Source organism: Giraffa tippelskirchi, chromosome 1 (genome assembly GCF_054371585.1).
Source record: "Giraffa tippelskirchi isolate mGirTip1 chromosome 1, T2T-mGirTip1v1.2.pri, whole genome shotgun sequence".
Lineage (NCBI taxonomy): Eukaryota > Metazoa > Chordata > Mammalia > Artiodactyla > Giraffidae > Giraffa > Giraffa tippelskirchi.
Window position 1 is genome coordinate 181,446,562 of NC_137275.1, and position 20,199 is coordinate 181,466,760.

The 20,199-nt window shown below is 43.5% G+C and overlaps 1 protein-coding gene across 6 annotated transcripts in view; it reads left to right on the plus strand.

Annotated features, from left to right (window-relative positions):
• GALNT12 (polypeptide N-acetylgalactosaminyltransferase 12) overlaps positions 1 to 2,091 on the plus strand; it is a 60,545-nt gene extending 58,454 nt beyond the window's left edge. For all 6 annotated transcript variants that reach the window (XM_081511992.1, XM_081512020.1, XM_081512000.1 and 3 more), the window contains one exon: positions 1,658 to 2,091. In XM_081511992.1, the coding sequence (XP_081368118.1) occupies positions 1,658 to 1,798 (141 nt within the window). In that variant the 3' untranslated portion in view covers positions 1,799 to 2,091. The remainder of the gene's footprint in view (positions 1 to 1,657) is intronic.
• Positions 2,092 to 20,199: the final 18,108 nt, after the last annotated feature.

Below are 20,199 nucleotides of genomic sequence, written 5' to 3' on the forward strand. Positions count from 1 at the left end.
GCCTCTAGTGAAGAATAGATGTGTGGCCAGAAAGTCTTTGGAAGCTGTAAAGCTCTACATTGTTATTTGTGGTGCAATAACCAAGAAAACCTCTCTGATGGAGTTGGTTCTCCATCAGAAGAGTCACTGCTGATTTGGAATTGGGTGTTATTTCAGGTCTGAGAGGCACTACCTCCTCCACATTTGTAAGAAGCTCATGGTGGGACTCATACGTCAGTCATATCCAGTGACTCACTAAAAAGCACTTGAGGACATAAATCCAAAGAAAATAATTCAAATGAAAGAATTAGTTCACTTTTATCTCCATGAAAAACTTTCATTCCCAGCCTGGCCCCAGGAATGGAAAGATCCATCTGTACTACTTATAAATGAATTAATTCTAAGTATAATTAGAAGATAGAATATGATTTATTGTAGAAAGTGTTATAATCAGCAATGAAATTCTCAGATTTCCTGGAAAAACCAGGCACTGTAGTGCTATGTGATACAAAAAATAATAGGGAAAATATTTCTGTAAACCCCAAAAGTTTTGCCCTTCCCTTCTTTCTTTCAACGGGAAGCCATTGTAAGACCTCGAAGAGTAATGCAAGGTAGAAATCACGAAATTGGTTTGAAATGCCATTAAAATTTTATCTTAAAAATCTTAAATTTCAGTGAACATTTAAGCAAGTTTCTTTAGAGGGGTGTGAGGAAAGATGCTTTGTTTGTTTACTTTTACATTATTCTAAAGGCAACTTGTGAACACTTTTAAGGGCTTTCCAGATTAATATTATTGAGCTTACAACAGAGAGAGGTGGAGGGAAAAATAAACTCCAGAAACTGGGGAGAGACTTGGAAAGTTAGCTCAGCAACAGTTGGGGAAAAGAAGAGATGGAGAGGACTTAGAGTGGGTCATTGTCCTTTGGGGTTTGGAAGTTGGCATAGTTTGTAGGCCCTACTTCCTCTCTGGTGACCTGTCTCCTCACCCAGCTGGTCTGTGGCTGAGCTGGGACTAAAGCCAAGTTCCTTCATTCTCCACTTAAATACAGGAGAAAAAGGGCTCCAGAGACCTAGGAGAGGTGGAGGAGATTAATAAAGGACCTTTGGACCTGATTGCTCTGAAGGAAAAGAGCATCAGTAGGGGTGAGATAGGGTCCTGATCCTGGTGGTGCAGCGGTAAAGAATACACCTGTCAATTCAGGAGATGCAAGAGACACTGATTCAGTCTCTGGGTTGAGAAGATCCCCTGGAGTAGGAGATGGCAACCCACTCCAGTATTTTGACCTGAGAAATCCCATAGACACAGGAGCCTGGTGGGCTACAGTCCACAGGGTCGCAAAGAATCGGACGTGACTGAACACACACGAGAGGGAGGAGATAAAGAGTCTGACCGATCCCAGAACAGCCAGCAGGTGGCACCATCGGCCCTGATGGTACAGTTGACGACCCCCTGAAGAGCTCCCGGGACAGGCAAGCGTGACACATGCCTCCACACGCCTCTTCTGTATGCACAGACGGTTGTGGGCTGCCTTCATACCTGCAGACACTTAACCGCTCAATAAGTATTTCTGAAATGAAAAAAATCACCCTGAGCACTTAACACATTTTAAGGAAAAGGTACTTTCTCAGGAATTGCTTGTAATTCTCTTGAACACACAATGTCTATTATCTTTTGTAGGATGGTTCTTTATTTCATGTACAGTCCAAGAAATGTGTTCAGGCTGAGAGGAAGGACTTGAGTGACAGTTTTGTACCACTCTTACGAGACTGTACCAACTCGGATCATCAGAAATGGTTCTTCAGGGAACACATGGTGTGAAGTGTCACCATACGACGGAGCCCATCAGAGTAGATGGGGGAAAACCCTGGACTGTGTTTAACAGACACTTAGCTAAGCACAGAGACAGACCCACCAAACACTTGGTTACTCTTCTTTTTATAAGGAAATCATTTTGTGAATTCTGAAAGGAATGTTGGCTTTAGTAAAAATGTGAATAACAATTCGTATTGATTTTGTAAACAAAAATTGTTCCCAAATACCCTGTTTTCAAAGGGTAGTTGTGTTAACTCTTGGTATTTAGAGAATTAAAAACTTTAACTATTTTTCTATCAGAATGTATTTTCTACTGTCATGTCTTTTTATTCCCCTTAGAAAAAAGGTAAATATTTTATTTTGGTATTTGAAAGGATCCCCAGATATAAAGATGTCTGCTTGGAGAATAGACTCATGTAATGTACTTTGCATAAACTGACAATAGCTTAAACATTGGGTTAGATTTTTCTCAGTATAGGTGTGTGGACACTGGGAACATATTGATTCCTTCAGGTCCTTGAGATAATCTAGATTTATTTAATTAAGAATGCTCCTTGGTTATGTGTTGCTGCTGTAGTCAAAACTGCTGTTAAAGTTTATGTTAGCCAAAGAGGACTAACCAAAGCTGAAATTTCAAGGGAACAGTTTGACATAGTGGGATAATATAAACTTCCACCACACAGAGTGGGCTTCTGACAATGCTAACTGCGGTATGGATGGCTACTTTTAGCAGCCACCAGGATGACTTTAAAACATGTTTATATCTTTTTTAATTTTTATCACACATTAGTGTCAGGGAGAAATTTAATGCTCTTTGTGAAATTCAGTTTCCAAATTTGTTTATTAATAATAATTGGTCATTGAAATCCATATTGGATTTTGTGCTGCAGCAACTGCTACAGTTTCTCTTCATAATTATGATTTGTGAACAATTCCAGACCTATTGATATTCTGAGATCTTGTCATCTTGATGAAGTCAAGAGGAGTGATTAAAAAATAAAGCAAGAGCATTGCTAATCTTTGTTTTTGCAATCAGTCAGATGTGAGAGATGAAGACACATGTCTTCAACTGATGAAAAAGCATCAGCTTTCAACTTTTGTCTCAGGCTCTTTTTTACATGTTTCCCTCTGAGAGATCCAGTTTAACAGTTAACCAGGAACAAATCCAGTTGACCTGGCTTGGATCAATCTGATGCATTTTAACCACTCTGAACTTCACTTCATCTGTGAAATGAGAATAATGAAAGCAAGCTTGTGGGGTATTTGCAAGGACTAAATAACATAGAGCAGGTTAGGACTTAGCTAAGTCCCTGGCATGCAGTACGAGTTCATTAAATTTCCATTTTCATAAATGCACTTTATAAAATGTGAAGCACAATAAATATCAATAGGAGTTTATTCAAAAATAAATATTAAATAATTTAGTTATTTTATCTTTACAGGATTAAATAGCTCCTCAGCAGGCAGGAATACAGTATGAACTCCTTCCAGAACAGCTTAGTTCTCCTGTAAATGTATTATGCTGTGCAGCCAAAGCTTCCCTCCTCCATTAGGGTAACATATAAAACAGGGGAGATGCCCTCTCAGCCTGTAATGGAGGTGAGAAGTCTTGCCCTGCACCCTCTCCCCCGCTTCCTGCAGTGTCAGTCCGAGCTCCACTGAAGGGGAGTCAGCCCCTCCCAAGGTATAGGAAGACAGTTCAGGCAGACAGAAAATGAATGCCAATCAAACTCATCATGAGTGCTGGGAGGCTACACAAGTATTTTTGTGTGTGTTCACTGGGCACTGATGGTAATTAGCTTTGCGTGAAAAGTCATCCCTCTTACTCTTGCCAGCGGCTTCTACTTGGTAATTTTTAGGGTGGAAGAACTAATAAAAATATTCAGGGTGTCAAGGAAGCTATTTTCACAGGCTGGAAGACAATTTTCAATATTTTTAGGGAAGTTGCCTTGTCTAATGGATGAGGAGTCTCAGCCTGAGTAGGTCTCCACCTGCCCCACTGAAAAGTGTGGATTGGCCTCTAGTCCTGGTGTGTGGAGTCAGGATTCTGGGGGCCAGCCCCAGAGCTGGTAGGTTGTTTCACCTGCTAGCACTCGTTTCCTCATTTGCATAATAGGGAGAACAATGTCCTCTGTTAAGTTCTCAGTTATATTTTTCAGTTACATTTTTAGTGGTTGCCCAAGGGATTACATTATACTTCCTGGATTTATTGCAGTCTTCTTCACTCTTAATATTGTGTTAATTCCCATAAAATTTAGCAAATTTGTAGCAGTATAGCTCCTATCTCCTCCCTTGTGCTATTATGGATACATATGTTATAAACTCAGTAACAGAGTGGTTTGCCTATTGTTTTAGTAAGACAAAAAAAGAAAAAATATATATGTACAAATTACACACAGTCTTTTATGTTTACCCACATAATGTGCCATATTCCATGCTCTTCATTTGTTCCTATAAATTTGAGTAACCTTCTGGTATAATTTTCTTTCAGTATAAGGCCTCTCTTTGGTATTTCATCTAGGATAGATATGTTAGCAACAAATTCTCTGTTTTTGTTTGTTTGGGAATGATTTTATCCTGATTTCAAGTTTTGAAAGATAGTTTACCTGGATATAGAATGCTAGCTGACAGGTTTTTTTCTTTCAGCACTATGAGTTTGGGATTACACCACTATAATGTCACCATTGTTTTGAATGAGAGATCATCCATTAATCATTTTGCTATCTGTATGTGATGAGTCATTTTTCTCTTGCTGCTTTTAAGATTTTCTCTTTGTCTTTCAGCAGTTTAAGATATGTCTAAATGTGGTTTGTATTTATTGTACTTAGAGTTCGTTGAGCTTGGAATGTAATTTAATGTTTTAAAAAATAAATTTGGGGAGTTTTTAGCCATTATTTCTTCAAATTGGGTAATTTCTGTCTTTAAATTCATTGATTTCTTCTGCCAACTCAAAACTGTTCTTGAGCTTATGTAGTTATTTTATTTCAATTATTTTTCAAATCTGAATATCCATTTGGTTTTTTGAGATTTCCTAAATGTTGACTTATTGTTAGCATGTTTTCCTGTAGTTCTTTGATTTTAGTTTTTTTAATTATTTGAATATACTTTTAATAGTTGCTTTGACGCCTTTGTAACTTAGCAACTTAAAACATTAAATGTGTTACCGTACAGTTTTAGCAATTCACGTTGTCCCCAATAATTCACATCCCTTCTACGTGCAAAATACATTCATTCCCTCCCAAGGTTTCTAGGAGTCTCATCTTATTATAGTATGAGTTCAAAGTCCATATTTCTATCAGTTCAGTTCAGTTCAGTTCGGTCACTCAGTCGTGTCCGACTCTTTGCGACCCCATGAATTGCAGCACGCCAGGCCTCTCTGTCCATCACCAACTCCCGGAGTCTACCCAAACCCATGTCCATCGAGTCGGTGATGCCATCCAACCATCTCATCCTCTGTCGTCCCCTTCTCCTCCCGCCACCAATCCTACCCAGCATTAGGGTCTTTTCCAATGAGTCAACTCTTCACATGAGGTGGCCAAAGTATTGGAGTTTCAGCTTCAACATCAGACCTTCCAATGAACACCCAGGATTGATCTCTTTTAGGATGAATTGATTGGATCTTCTTGCAGTCCAAGGGACTCTCAAGAGTCTTCTCCAACACCACAGTTCAGAAGCATCAATTCTTCGGCGCTCAGCTTTCTTCACTGTCCAACTCTCACATCCATACATGACCACTGGAAAAACCATAGCCTTGACTAGAGGGACTTTTGTTGGCAAAGTAATGTCTCTGCTTTTAAATATGCTATCTAGGTTGGCCATAACCTTCCTTCCAAGGAGTAAGCGTCTTTTAACTTCATGGCTGCAGTCACCATCAGCAGTGGTTCTGGAGCCCAAAAAAATAAAGTCTGACACTGTTTCCACTGTTTCCCCATCTATTTCCCATGAAGTGATGGGACCAGATGCCATGATCTTAGTTTTCTGAACATTGAGCTTTAAGCCAACTTCTTTCTTTGCTCTCCTCTTTCACCTTCATCAAGAGGCTCTTTAGTTCTTCTTCACTTTCTGCCATAAGGGTGGTGTCATCCGCATATCTGAGATTATTGATATTTCTCCCGGCAATCTTGATTCCAGCTTGTGTTTCTTCCAGCCCAGCGTTTCTCATGATGTACTCTGCATATAAGTTAAATAAGCAGGGTGACAATATACAGCCTTGACGTACTCCTTTTCCTATTTGGAACCAGTCTGTTGTTCCCTGTCCCATTCTAACTGTTGCTTCCTGACCTGCATACAGGTTTCTCAAGAGACAGGTCAGATGGTCTGGTATTCCCATCTCCTTCAGAATTTTCCACAGTTTATTGGGATCCACACAGTCAAAGGCTTTGGCATAGTCAATAAAGCAGAAATAGATGTTTTTCTGGAACTCTCTTGCTTTTTCGATGTTTCAGCGGATATTGGCAATTTGATCTCTGGTTCCTCTGCCTTTTCTAAAACCAGCTTGAACATCTGGAAGTTCACGGTTCACGTATTGCTGAAGCCTGGCTTGGAGAATTTTGAGCATTACTTTACTAGCATGTGAGATGAGTGCAATTGTGCGGTAGTTTGAGCATTCTTTGGCATCTAAATCTAAATCTCATCATAAAAAAGTCTAAAGTCTAAATCAGGTTCAGGTCCTGGTGTGGCTCCTGGGTATCATTTCAGTGTGTGCAGCTGCTGGGACACAATTGCTCTCCATCTGTGGACTTGTTACACTGAAGAGGCCATTTATCCACCCCAACACTCCTTACATACAGTGTTGGGAAGGAATAGGATAATGTTTATAGATATTCTGGCTCAAAAAAGAGAAAATGAAAGTCAAAAGGAAACACAGGTCCATAATGGTTTTGAAATCAGGTAAGTGTTTGACTTTTCTTGATTCAGTTTCAAGACCTGGGAATAATCCTTGGGGGCTCTTGGCTCTTTCTTCTGGGGATGTGGTTCCACCTTCTTGTTATCCTTCCTATTTTATGACAAGTAACACATCTTCAGTGGAGTAGTTTTCTGAGCCTGTTTCTTGCCAGTAGAATTTTGGGTGTCTCGCCGTCTCTTTCTATTTTCTTCTTTTTCTCTGTTCGGTTTAGTCCAAGCTGGTAGTATTTCTGCTGAGATAATCTTCAAAAACTTGGTGAGTCTTGCATGGATTCACTGCTTTTCATTCCACTTGACAGAGCCACATCCACAGATTGTTTCATATAAATTCCCTTTTTCTCTTGGCCTCCTATTTAGATGGCTGAGCGATAATGACCTTAAGCTTCCTGGATGCCCCCGGTTTAGTCGAGAAGATCTGTGACGTGCACACACTCCTAATCTCTTAAAAAGGTCCTTTGTGTGACTGACCTTTTGATCTTTCTGAGGCCTTAATGAAAGATTATACAGTCACATATTCAGCCTTTTCTCTGTGCTATATTTTCAGCAGCCATTCTGACTTTTAGCATCTTTTGCCAACTGGAGAGGCTGAAAATTTTCCTAAATAATTCAGTCCTGCTTAATTTTTGTGTTATGACTTCCCCTCTATCTCTCTTCTCTTGCACTTTACCATAAGCAGCAGGAAGAAACCAGGCAGCATCTTCAGCACTTCTTGGAGATCTCCTTAGCTATAGAACTAGGTTCCCTTAGCTATATAATTAGGTTCATCTCTTGAAAATTCTTCATAACTGCCAGAGACAATCTGCTAAACTTTCTGCCACTATATAATAAGGCTCTTTCCCCGCTTTCTAATAACATGTTTCTCACTTCCTTCGTAACCTTCAGCAGCAATGTCCTCAACATTTATATTTCTACTAACAGTCTGAACAAGGAAATTTAAGCTTTCTCTATCCTGTCTTGCAGAATTCCTCCAGCTTCCTCCTACTGCCCAGTTCTAAAGCTGCTCCTACATTTTAGGTGTTTGTTATAGCATATCTCACTTCCAGGTTCCAAAATCTGTGTTAGTTTTCTATTGCTCTGTAATGGATTGCCACAAGCAGAGTGGCCTAAAACAGTATAATTTATTGTCTCCCAGTTGCTGTAGGTTATAGTCTGGGCATGGCTTAGCTGAGTTCTCTGCTCTGGGTTTCACTGGATGAAATCCAAGTGTTGACTGGGGCTGCTGTCTCATCTGGGACTTGGGCTGTTCTTCCAAACCCACTGTTTGTTGGCAGAATTCAAGTCCTCGAGGTTGTAGAACTGAGAACCTCAGCCTCTAGAGGTCACCTGCTGAGAGATTGTCCTGCTGGCTTTGAAGAAATCAGCTGTCATGTCACGATAGACCCTGTGGTTAGGACCTGAGATGGCCTCTGGGAGCTCAGAATGGTTGAGTTCATTTTGAATTTCTGGAAGCAGAGACTCATCAGTATGATTATTCCATTAATAACAATGTAGACAGTGCAAATGCGTTTGAAACTCTGGTTCAGGGATGCCCATGTCAGATGCCTGCTTACCATTCCAAGAGGTTCATTTTTGAAAACTTGTAAAAATTCCCAAGAACCTAAACCTTCATTGCATGAAAGTCTTCTTAAGTGTCAGTTGGGAAGGATTTGTTTTATTTATATGGGTCAATTCTGAATGTATATTAAAGTTAAATTTCCTGTCCTGACTAGATTCCCTTTTCTCCTCCTATTATAGCAGTGCTTTTCAAAATTTCATGTTCCTGGGAATCACTTGGCATCTTGTCAAAAGGTAGATTCAGATTCAGTAGGTCTGAGATGGACCTTGAGATTCTACATTTCTCACAAGCACCCAGATGATGCCAGTGCTGTTGGTCTGTGGATCAAATTTTGAGTAGCAGGTTATTCAAGAGAGAATAAGAAGGTCCTGGTTGGCTGGTCACTGATGTCTGTTCTCACGCACACACTAGGTGGTGGTGTCAGCTCAGGAAATACTACAATGCCTTAGTTGTGGACACGTCTGTTGGTCAAAAAAAAATCCTCCTATCTCGGGTCCGTGGGATGCAGACCTGGATGGCACCCAGAGATCATTCTGTGCCCAGTGTAGCTGATGGAGTGGGGAACGAGGCCCATGAGGGAAGGGCTTTGCCTGAGATCACACAGCAAGCTAGGGACAGCATTTTCTTTGTCAGTACTTTTCATTCTATATAGTAATCAGTGTTCTAAATTTGGGCTGGGTGTGTTTTTCTTAAAGTGTTGAATTGATACTCTTAAAAATCGTATCTTCAAATATTGGCTTTGCTATATTAAGTTATAAAGGAAAGTTAGTTTCCTATCTCGATAAAAAGTTCTAAAGACTTTGCTGCATGGTTTGTTGTATCATAGCTGCAATGTTTATTTAGCAAGTAGAGTTGGAAATGTTAGCCTCTTACAGTCTCCTAATGTTTGTGAGAGTCAATGTACCACACATCAAATTTCTCACTTATATATAACTTCAGAGTTTCATTTTCAAGAGTTTTATTTTGTTCATTCCTGTAAAGTCAACCGAATGAGGATTGCTGTCTCCTTTTCATCATCAGTAGCTGCTGTTGAAAATAATAATAATACCGTGAGTTGGGCACTGTTCTAAGCACTTCATGAAATGAGCTAATTTAATGCTGAAAACACCAGTGAGGTAGGTGTTGGTCCTCCCCTTCACACTCCCCAGCAGCCCCCCTCAATTTAAAAGTGAGGACACAGGCTCAGAGAGTGTGGGGAACTTGTCTAAGGTCACACAGCTAATCAGTGGCAGTGCTAGGATTGAACCCAGATAGTCTTACTCCAAAAGTTCAGTTGTAACTACTGTGACCTGGTGCCTCCTGAAGGGAAGGGGAGGCGACTTGCCCAAGCCAGGCGTCTCATACGCCCTGGCCACAGCCCTCCCCTCACTCTTAGTCCAGTTACACCACACTGCCAGTCATGGAGAGACGAGAATGAATGAAAATCTGTCCTGCTTGGAAAGTACAGAGGTCACAGAAGAGCCGTGTCTCTGGGTAAATGCCAAGTCCGGGGCAGAACCAGGGACAGAGCCCCAGGCCCAGACCGGTTCCTCCAGGGGCCTTTGTCCAGGGGGAGCTCCATTTTGCCCACACTCACTCTGCCCTCTTTCTCTTTAAAACAAGGCAAGAACGGGAAGTCGGAACTTGTGGGTGGGGGGGGGGATGCATTTCTTCAGTATTCCCTTTGAGATTCTTGCTGCAGAGCCAGGAGGCCCAAAGTACATGGCCAGTTCCACAAGTTGCCCCATCCAGCACTTCACTGTCTTTAGAGGGTTTAAAGCCCGTGGGACTGAGAGTTGTGTCCTATCTGCCATGTCATGATTGCTCTGTGAATCATCTCGAACCTTCTTTTACAAGGCAAAAGTCAGTGGAATGGATTGCTCATCAGTCTGTTAAGATGGTTTTTTCAGTGTCCTAAAAAGAAATTGCAGATGGGTGTGACTATTGGGCAGCTCTGGTTATTAACTCAAGAGTGTTTGCAGAGCACCACTGGATTCTGATTGCAAGCTGTTACAAAAGGAAGCAAGTTACTGGGTTATAGAATTTGCAGGACTTTATAAGTCCTGTATTCAACTCCTTCCTAAGCAGGATTTCCTTTTCTTCTCCAGACAGCCCTAGCTTGTTCACTGCCAGTGGGGGGATGTGCCTGCCTTCACAGGCCATCCGTTGTGTTCTTGGATGACTCCTTATGAAGCTGAAATCTGTCTCTCTGTAGCTTCCTTATTACTCTGGACCCCCTTGGAGGCCACCCAGTGTGTGTGCTCTCCCTGTCCCTCAGAGATTCAAGGAGAGAGGTTATGTGTCCAAGTCTTCTCTGCTCCAGGCTGTCTGCCCTCCCTTCCTCAAACCATGGTTATGGGATGTGGTTTATACTGGAGTTCTGGGAGGGAGTAAAGATAGACGTTTGCATTAAACTTGCTGCATTTAATGGAAGGTCAAGACTGCATTCCGTGGACTTCCCTGGTGGTCCAGTGGTTAAGAATCTGCCTAGCAGTGAAGGGGACCTGCGTTCCATCCCTGGTCGTGTAACTAAGATCCCACATGGTACAGAGAAACTAAGCCCATGCACAACTAGAGAGTCCGGGCACTGCAATGAGAAGTCCCACATGACACAGTGAAGACCCGATGTGCTGCAACTAAGACCTGGTGTGGCCAAATAAATAAAGCAATAAAAATTTAAAAAAAATAAAGGACTCCATCCCCCATCCTTTCAGAGAGGTAAAATGAAATTAGTGAGACAGCAAGAGGGAGACAAATGGTATAAGAGAAGCTCCATTTTCTTTTTTTTTTTCTTTATTTTTAATTTTTTTGATACGTGAAGTATGTCACTTTTTATTTATTTATTTTTTAATGTATTTATTTATCTATTTTTTTACTTTACGATATTGTATTGGTTTTGCCATACGTTGACATGAATCCGCCATGGGTGTACATGTGTTCCCCTTCCAGAACCCCCCCCACCTCCGTCCCCTTCCCATTCCTCTGGGTCATCCCGGTGCACCAGCCCTGAGCACCCTGTATCTTGCATTGAACCTGGACTGGCAATTCGTTTCACATATGATAATTTACATGCTTCAATGCCATTCTCCCATATCATCTCGCCCTCGCCCTCGCCCTCTCCCATAGAGTCCAAAATGCTGTTCTATACATCTGTGTCTCTTTTGCTGTCTCGCATACAAGGTTATCTTTACCGATTTACTAAATTCCATATATATGCGTTAGTATACTGTATTGGTGTTTTTCTTTCTGGCTTACTTCACTCTGTATAATAGGTTCCAGTTTCATCCACTTCATTAGAACTGATTCGAATGTATTCTTTTTAATGGCTGAGTAATATTCCATTGTGTATATGTACCACAGTTTCCTTATCCATTCATCTGCTGATGGACATCTAGGTTGCTTCCTTGTCCTGGCTGCGAAGCTCCATTTTCCATAATAGAAGTCAGTAATAATGGTCTGAAAAATCATGAGAAAGCAGAACTAACGTGTTATTTGAAATTCAGAGGCAAATACTGGAAGAAATTGCTGGAAATGTTGAGAGGAGGGGCTGTCTTGAGAACCAGATCTGGGTGGGGTTGGGGAAGAGCAGAACTGGGAACTGATGATTTTATTATAAACCTTGAGTACAATTAGGCTTTTTAAGCTAAGTACATGTACTTAAGCTAAGTATATTTTTTGAAAATGATCTTTAAAAATTCTCCCAAATGGAGTCTGAGCTCAAAGTCTTTGTTAGTAGGGAAACAACTAGGGACCTAGGTATGTCTTTATTTAGCAGCATTTGTGTGTGTGTGTGTGTGTGTGTGTGTGTTCAGCGGTAGACACTTAACCACAAAAGAGGTCAGGATATGTAGAAACATAGACCTGAATATAAATTCAGTCTGGTGAACTTGCCAGCTTTGTGACAAGTTACTTAACCTCTCTGAACCACAGTTCCTCATCTGTAAATAGAAGCAGTGCTAGGACCTAACTCTAGAGGGTCATGAAGATTAAATGAGATGAGGCAGGTTTAGGGCACTCTGAAGAATAGGGGCTCAGGGACCATTTCCTGGCCAAAGATTTTATGTTGCTCAAGCCCAGAGATATCCCTAGGACCAGAGAAGCCGTCAGAAAAAGCACGTATCTCAGCTCCCACTGGCAGAATGTTTCCTCTTCATGAAAGTCCTGGATTCAGTGCCTTGTGGCAGAACAAGCAGGAGCCCTTAGTGGTCCCCAGACCTCCTTCCCTCTCCATCCTCAAGGATTTTAACTTTTTAATCCTTCTCTTGTAACAAGTTTATCTCCAGGAAAACTTTGAATCCAAAGCAGTGGGGGCTTGGGGATCACTTTAGTCCAATCTTTTTGCCATGGAGTGGGGGCAGTGGTCCTCAAGAGGGGCCAGGAAGGGGCCCCCAGGCCAGTTCATCCTCTGTACCTACAAGTAGGAGACAGAATCGTGAGCCTTGGCTGCCCTGCAAAACCCTAGCGGGCCATGGTCTTCAGAAGACTCAGAGAGCTTGTCCCGAGATGGACTGGGCTCAGGTTACTCCTTTTGGAACCAGAAACTGAAGCAAAATAAAACTGCCTTTTTCTGGGGAGGATTCTGGACAGTTCTGGGAACTTGTCTGCAGAACAAATTGATTTATGGGGATCCAGCTGTGAGGAGTTGTACAAAACAGGGATCAGAGGAGATACAGTCCAGATGTGGCTTCATTAAGGGCAAGGGTGGAACAATGGGGTTGAAAGACTTCTGAGGTCCACTGGACCATGGAGACTTCAAGAAATTATGGCCAAGGGCCTGTGGCTTCCAGCTGCTGATTTCAAGCTGAAAAACAGCTTATAACTCTTTCTGTCCAACCTCTCGAAACTACAGATGGGGACCCCGGGGCCCAGAGAGGGAAGGGGCTTGCCCAGCATCACACAGTGAGGAGAGACAAGGCTGGGACCAGATCCCACATCTGCTGCTGCCGGTTCCAACGTCTGCCTCATTACCCGCCCCTTCCTTTTAGAATCCTGCCCAAGGTTGTTTTCTTAGTCATGAGTTGAGGGAAGGCTTAATTCAGCCACACTCTGATGGTGAGTTGCCTAGCGAGGAGACCAGGCTGACACTAATGCTGGCAGGGAGGAAGCTCCCTCCCTACTTCACTGGCTGCTGAGACCCTGGGCAACACCTTCTGTCGAAGCAGCTGGTCTCTGCGCTCCTGGAGCTGGTCTCAGTGGTGCGTTGTCAGGTGCCTGTTCCTCTGTCAGGTGTCAGGTTCCTCTGAGGGTGAGGATGGGATACCTTCCTGTTGCATTGTCTGTATTGGGAATGGATTTCAGTTTTTTTGAAGCTTGGAAATGAGATTCACATTTGCAGAATCTCAGATCAAGTCTGATCTCCCGTTGTCCTATGGCATTCCTGACGTATCTCTTCTTTTTTATGAAACACTTTATTTTTTCCAGATTATTAAAATTTATATGCTCAGCTGAAAATTTGGAAACTGCACAAAAATATAAAATCATTTAAGTTCTCACAACCTGAAGACAGCACCATTTGGAAGTATTTCCTTCTAGCCTTTTTTCATTATTGCAATTCCTTCAATTTGGCTGAAACTGTCTCAGTATCAGCTTTTGCCAAAGGAATGCAGTCCTGTCCTTTGGGGAAATACAGAATTAGTCTCCTTCCTCTGCCTATAACAGGAGGGCAGATAGCTGATGATAATACACATCCCCAGATTCTTCCCTCCTCTAGGAGAAAACCACAACTCCATTTTAAATGCCAAGGTTTTTAACAGTATGATCCTTGCCATTTATTAAGAGTGCACTACTTAAAAGGCACTATAGTGACTGATTTTCATACATTATTTAATCTTCACAACAACATTACAAAAGAGGTATTTGTAGCTCCAATTTACAGGGGAAGAAATAGGCTCAGAAAGAATGGGTCCCCTCTGAACTAAGGGGAACCAGGTTCAAAGAGATTATCACCTCCCTTAATCTGGTCTTTTTATCTTTATTAATACGATCTCACTAAAACTGCCCATCTTGAATGCCAGACATGCAAAGCAAGCCTTTACATTTGTTTCTGATAAATTTAGCTCCTTCATTCTGGCCCACAAAGATCTTTTTTGTTTTTCCTCTTGTGACAGTTTCTCTGACGCAACATGACTCATGTAAAATTCCTAGCATTAATTTAAAAAAAAAGAAAACCCTCCTAGCACAGTGCCTAACACAGAGCACTCGCCCAGTACCTGGTTGCCATTATTATTATATAGGGTGGGTGACACTGTTTGGTTCACTGGGTTTCCCTCTGTTGCCCACAAAACACAGAACAATGTGCTAAAAGTAGCATCGTGCTAAGGAGGGGCCCATCCACCATGGTTGGTCTCTGTGGTGGCTTCCAGAAGCATCCTTCCTTTCCAGCTGTTGGCAGAAACAAGAAGCTCAGAAGATGCTCCCTTGAATATGGGCCCCTCCGCCCCACACCTGACCCCACCCTTCCCCTGGAGTCTCAGCATCCCACCCGTCCGTTGGTGTGGTAGGTCTATCCTTGGTGAGAAGACCCCCTCCCTGCCACCAGCCCCCCAGTCCAGACATGGCAGCCTGCCTTGCTGCTACTCCTCCGGCTGGTCCCTCGGAAGAGACATTCCTTTCAGTGGGGTGGAGCTGTCAAAATGGATTTTAAAATATGGGTTGTATTTTAATTTTTGCTTGTTTTCTAAATTTGGTCACAATCATGTCGTCTTGTTCTAAAAAGAGAGAAAGGAAGCAGCTGCCCTCTGGAAAGGCTCCAGAGAAGAGAAGAAAGTCCTCATGCTCCCTGCTGATTGTTCGGCTTCCTTCCTGAGGTCTCGAGAGCCCTCTCTGGGGGAGTAGAAGGGACAGGAGTGGTCTCTCTGACCTGGGAACTTCATGGAGGGCAGACCATCTGTCACCCACCCCTGACGACACTCACTAAGGCGAGTGGCGCCCTGCAAGTGCCGGACTGCACAGACCCTGTTCCCACCTGGACCCAGGCAATATGATTCAAGGTAGACTCAGAGAGATGGGAGGAGCCTGGGGATAGAATTGGTCTGGTCTTCCTCAGAGAGCAGTGGCAGCTGGGCCATCTTGAAAGGCTGAGCAGGCAGGGGGATAGGTAGGGGGATGACGGACCAAGGGGAAGGCAGCCTGACCAGGAATGGCAGGCGGTGATGTTGCCTGGATGTGAAAAGCGTCCATCCCGAGAGCTGCAGATTCTATCACCCTCTGTGGTTTGGCTTCTCTCCACAACCCTGCATGAACCTCCCCTGCCAAGGTCCAGGACCTCTCGCTTGCTAAATCCATTGATGAATTTTCTTCCTCATGTTCCTGCATCTCACTGCCGCATTTGGCCTGGTCCATGCCTGTCTCCTGGCCTTCTCTTCTCTGGTGCCACCACATCTGTCAGTTCTCCACTCACCCCAGACTTCTGTGGGCTTCCTCTACAACATCCTTGAGCCACATTCCCCAGGATTCCAAGGGACCCTTTATGTTCCCTCTCTGCCCAAGATCTCTAACACAGGTGTGACTTCAATGCCAACGATTACCATCAGTTAGGAACTGTAATCAGCTGAAAGTAGCAGAAACCTGAAAAGCAGCGGCAAAATCAACTTCGAGGGGATTCCCAAGTGACTCAGTGGTAAAGTATCTGCCTACCAATTCAGGAGACGCATGTTTGATCCCTGGGCCGGAAAGAGCCCCTGGAGAAGGAAATGGCAACCCATTCCAGTATTCTTGCCTGGAGAATTCCACAGACAGAGGAGCCTGGCGGGCTACAGTCCATGGAGTAGCAAAGAGTCAGACACGACTTAGTGACTCAGCAACAGCAACAATCAACTTTGAGGCTTCCTTTTCCTTACATGAAAGGATGTCCAGAGTTAGACATTTCAGGGCTGATTTGGTGGCTTGTGGTGCTACTAGAGATGGTGCTCATTCTGTCTTCCCATTTAGCCATGCTTAGCTTGTGTCTATCCCTCTGTGATTGTAACATGTCTGCCCTCGACCCCGCCTTTGCCAAACATCTAGTTTGTCTTCATTCAAGGAGAAGGAGAAAGGTAAAGAGCAAAAGGCCTGCTAACTGAGTCTGTCTTCCATTAAAGAGTTTTCCCAGAAGACTTTTCCCATTTCTATATTAGTCAATTATGGCCACAGTACTGCTCTGTAACAACCACTCCCAAACTCAGTGTAACAAGTGGATTCTGGCCAGGCTCAGCTGGGGAGGATTCTGGACTTGCACCAGCTGGTCTTAATCTAGGTTAGCTCCTAGTGCACTAGCTCTGGATCCTAGGCTGAACAAGCAAAGATGACCCAGGGCAAACTCTTCTCATGGAGTAACCAGAACAAAAAGCAAGCCAAACCGTGCAAGCAGATTTAAGATCTCTGCTTATTCCTTCTGCTAATGTTTCAAAGGAATTCATGGAGCTAACGCCATCAACAGCAGGTGAGTACTCAGCCTTCACACACAAGGGGAGAGGAGAGTGCATGTTTGTAGAGTAATATCCACATGCACACAGTCTCCATCCAGTCTTGTGTCCTGTCATCCCTCCTCCGAACTGGAGGCTGACAAGTGTGGTCTTTCTGGCTGGTGTTTTGCCATCCTAAACAAACTCAAGTTTTCGATGACGAGGAAGTAGGGAAAAGCAGAAATCCAGTAGGCACACCTTGCCAGGACTTTTTTCAATAGTTGTAATCCAGGAACTACCAGGTAAAAGTAATGAAGTTAGAGACCACACTGACTGGCAGTGACACCTGTGACATTTGTTATCCCTGGGAAGACACCAGGACACAGAGACAGGCCATGCCACAAGACTTAGGTGGCCGCTGAGTCCTCTTCTCCCATTGTACATTTCACAAACCTCCTGCATTTGGTGCCCTCCCTGTGCTGTCAGAGGTCACACTGCATGAAGACATGCGAGAACATTACCAGGAGAGGTGGGAGGCATCCTCAGCATCATCCCTATTTAGAGTTGCTTGTCCTTCTGTCTCTAGTGAGGTGCTGGCCTGTGTCATTCCCAGCACATGGCTCATCAACCCTGAAGGACCCTGGCTCTATCGCACTGTGGCTGGACATCAGGCCCTGGCTTGGCTCTCTTGCCTTTGCTGAATCCATAGCTCAGATCACTGTCAAATATATTCAGGTCCTAACATCAACTAAGGGAATGTGTGTGTGCTTAGTCGCTCAGTCTTGTCTGACTCTTTGCGACGCTATCTACTGTAGGCCACCAGGCTCCTCTGTTCATGGGATTCTCCAGGTGGCAAGAATACTGGGTTGGGTTGTCATGCCCTCTTCCAGGGAACCTTTCCAACCCAGGGATTGAACCCACATCTCTTATGTCTCCTGCATTGGCAGGCAGGTTCTTTACCATTAGCTCCACCTGGGAAGCCCCCAACTAAAGCAGAGGAAGGTGCAAACCATCTAAGTCAAGAAGGAAGAGCTAGGGTTGAAAGGTGGAGGCTGGGGCTTTGCCTGCCTCGGGGCTGCAGAGGCTGCAGCACTGCCAAATCCTGAGGAGCAAAGGGAAGAAGAGACTTTGACTAGACTTCACGTGCTGTTCCTGAGGCAGGGAGCCCAAGGCATCACTTGCCCTCCTAAGCCTCTCTCTTGCCACATACACAGCGGTGACTCGCAGATCTCCCCCCAGCCTAGGTCTGTCCCAATCCGTTGCCTGCTTTCTCTGGTTGTCCCATCCACCCTGCAAACACAACACATTCCAACCTGGACTCATCATCTTTTCTTTCCCTAACCTGCTATTCTGTCCTTGCTGTTCACAGAGCTGGAAAGATGTGGTTTATCTCCCTGACCTCCACTTCCCTCTACTCTGGCAGGAGCCCCAGTGTTTCTTCAGGGTCCACCCCTTCTCCTCTTAGTTCTCTTTAGTCTGTATGACTCTAGCAAAACTCATGGATCAGGTCTAAGTCAATTATCATAATCGTAACTGGTTTGGAGGTGAGCATGTGACCTAAGCTTGTGAATATCAGAACATTTCATGCAAATGCTAGGACACAAGCTCTTTGTTTCTGTTGGAATTAAACTCGGAGGATATAGCTCTGAGTGAGGCAAGATGAAGCTAGAGCCTGTTACACAGAGTGAAGTAAGCCAGAAAGAGAAAAACGAATATCGTATGTTAATGCATATATGTGGAATATAGAAAAATGGTACTGATGAGCCTATCCGCAGGGCAGGAATAGAGAGGCAGACATAGAAAAGAGACTTGTGGACACAGCGGGGGAAGGAGAGAGTGGGATGAATTGAGACAGTAGCATTGAAACATATACATTAGCATATGTAAAACAGACAGCTAATGGGAAGTTGCTATATAACACAGGGTACTCTGTGACAACCTGGAGGGGTGGGATGGGGGTGGGTGGCGGGGGAGGGGACATAGGCACACTTATGGCTGATTCATGTTGCTGCATGGCAGAAACCAACACACCATTGTAAAGTAATTATCCTCCAGAAATTCTTTTAAAAATCACCTTGGAAAAATCAGAGTGTATTAGTTTCTAGGGCTGCCATACAAAGTATCACAAAAGGAGTGGCTTAAACAGCAGAAATTTTCTCACAGGTCTGGAGGCTGAAAGTCTGAGATCAATCTGTTAGTAGGGTTGATTTCTTCTGATGGTTCTCTCCTTGTCCTGTAAGTGGTTGTCTTCTATTTCTTTTTTTTTGTCTTCTATTTCATATGATCTTCTCTCTGTGCTTCTCAGCTTCATCTCTCTCTTTTCCCCAATTTTATGGAGAGATATTTTACATATAAGCTGATGAGGATGTGGAAAACAAGAATCCTTATACACTATGGGAATGTCCATTGGTGCAGCTATTATGAAAAACAACATGGAAGTTCCTCAGAAATTTAATGATAAAATTATCATATATTCCCAGAATTCTACTTCTGGGTATTTATCCAAAGGGAATTAATTCACTGTCTTGGAGAGATAATTCTACCATCATGTTCATTGCATCATTATTTACAGTAGCCAAGATATAGAAACAATGTTAAGTGTCCATGGACAGCTGAATGGATAAAGAAAGTGTGGCATGTATATATGGTAGAATGTTGTCCTCATCTCTTTTTATAAAGATACCAGTTATTTTGGATTAGGACCCACCCCAATGAACTCAGTTAACATTAATTATCTGCTAAAGACCTTATCTCCAAATACAGGCATGTTCCAAGGTACTGGGGGTTAGAACTTCAACATATAAATTGCCCATAATTTGAGCCCATAAGACAAGGTGTACACAGGAGGGACAGGGAGCAGGAGCCATCAGCACCTTCTCTGTGCCAGACTTGGAGCAAAGTACCCTGGGCCTGTTTTCTCACCAGATGCCCGAATAGCCCTGAGAGGTACAACAATCACTGTCGAGATGCTTCCTCGCAGTAACCTTGGGCCAGGCACGTTTTTAAGCGACCCCACTGAGTCCCCACAGACACTCCTTCTCATCGTCACAGATGGGGAAACTGAGACCCGGAGAGGAGAGGGGACACGCTCAAGGTCGTTCAGGGCGTTGGTGCCAGAGCTGGGTTCAAGACTCAGGTGACTGTTCTCCCTGCTCGCTTCTCCCTCTCCACATCCCTGCATTGCTCCTCAGGACGCCACATTAGAAGTCCCTTTACACTGACATCATATAATGCTGGGAGGGTCTCTCATTGTGAAAGACGAAAAACAGTGATACACAGGGACTTCCCAGGTGGCCCAGCAGTTGAGACTCTGCACTCTCAATGCAGGGAGCCCAGGTTCGATCCCTGATCAGGGAAATGGATCCTCCCTGCCGCAACTAAGACCCAGTACGGCCAAATAAATTAATTAATTAAAAAAAAATATTTATGGCATTAATGTTCTGCCTTGTTCCTAAACTGATTCCATACAGCTTAAAACAAAACAAAATAGCAGCTAGTATGACTTACAGAGCTACATTGATTTAAAAGGTATGTTCTATAGCCATAAAGAGCTGGACTGGATACAGGAATAGAATATGAACTCCAGG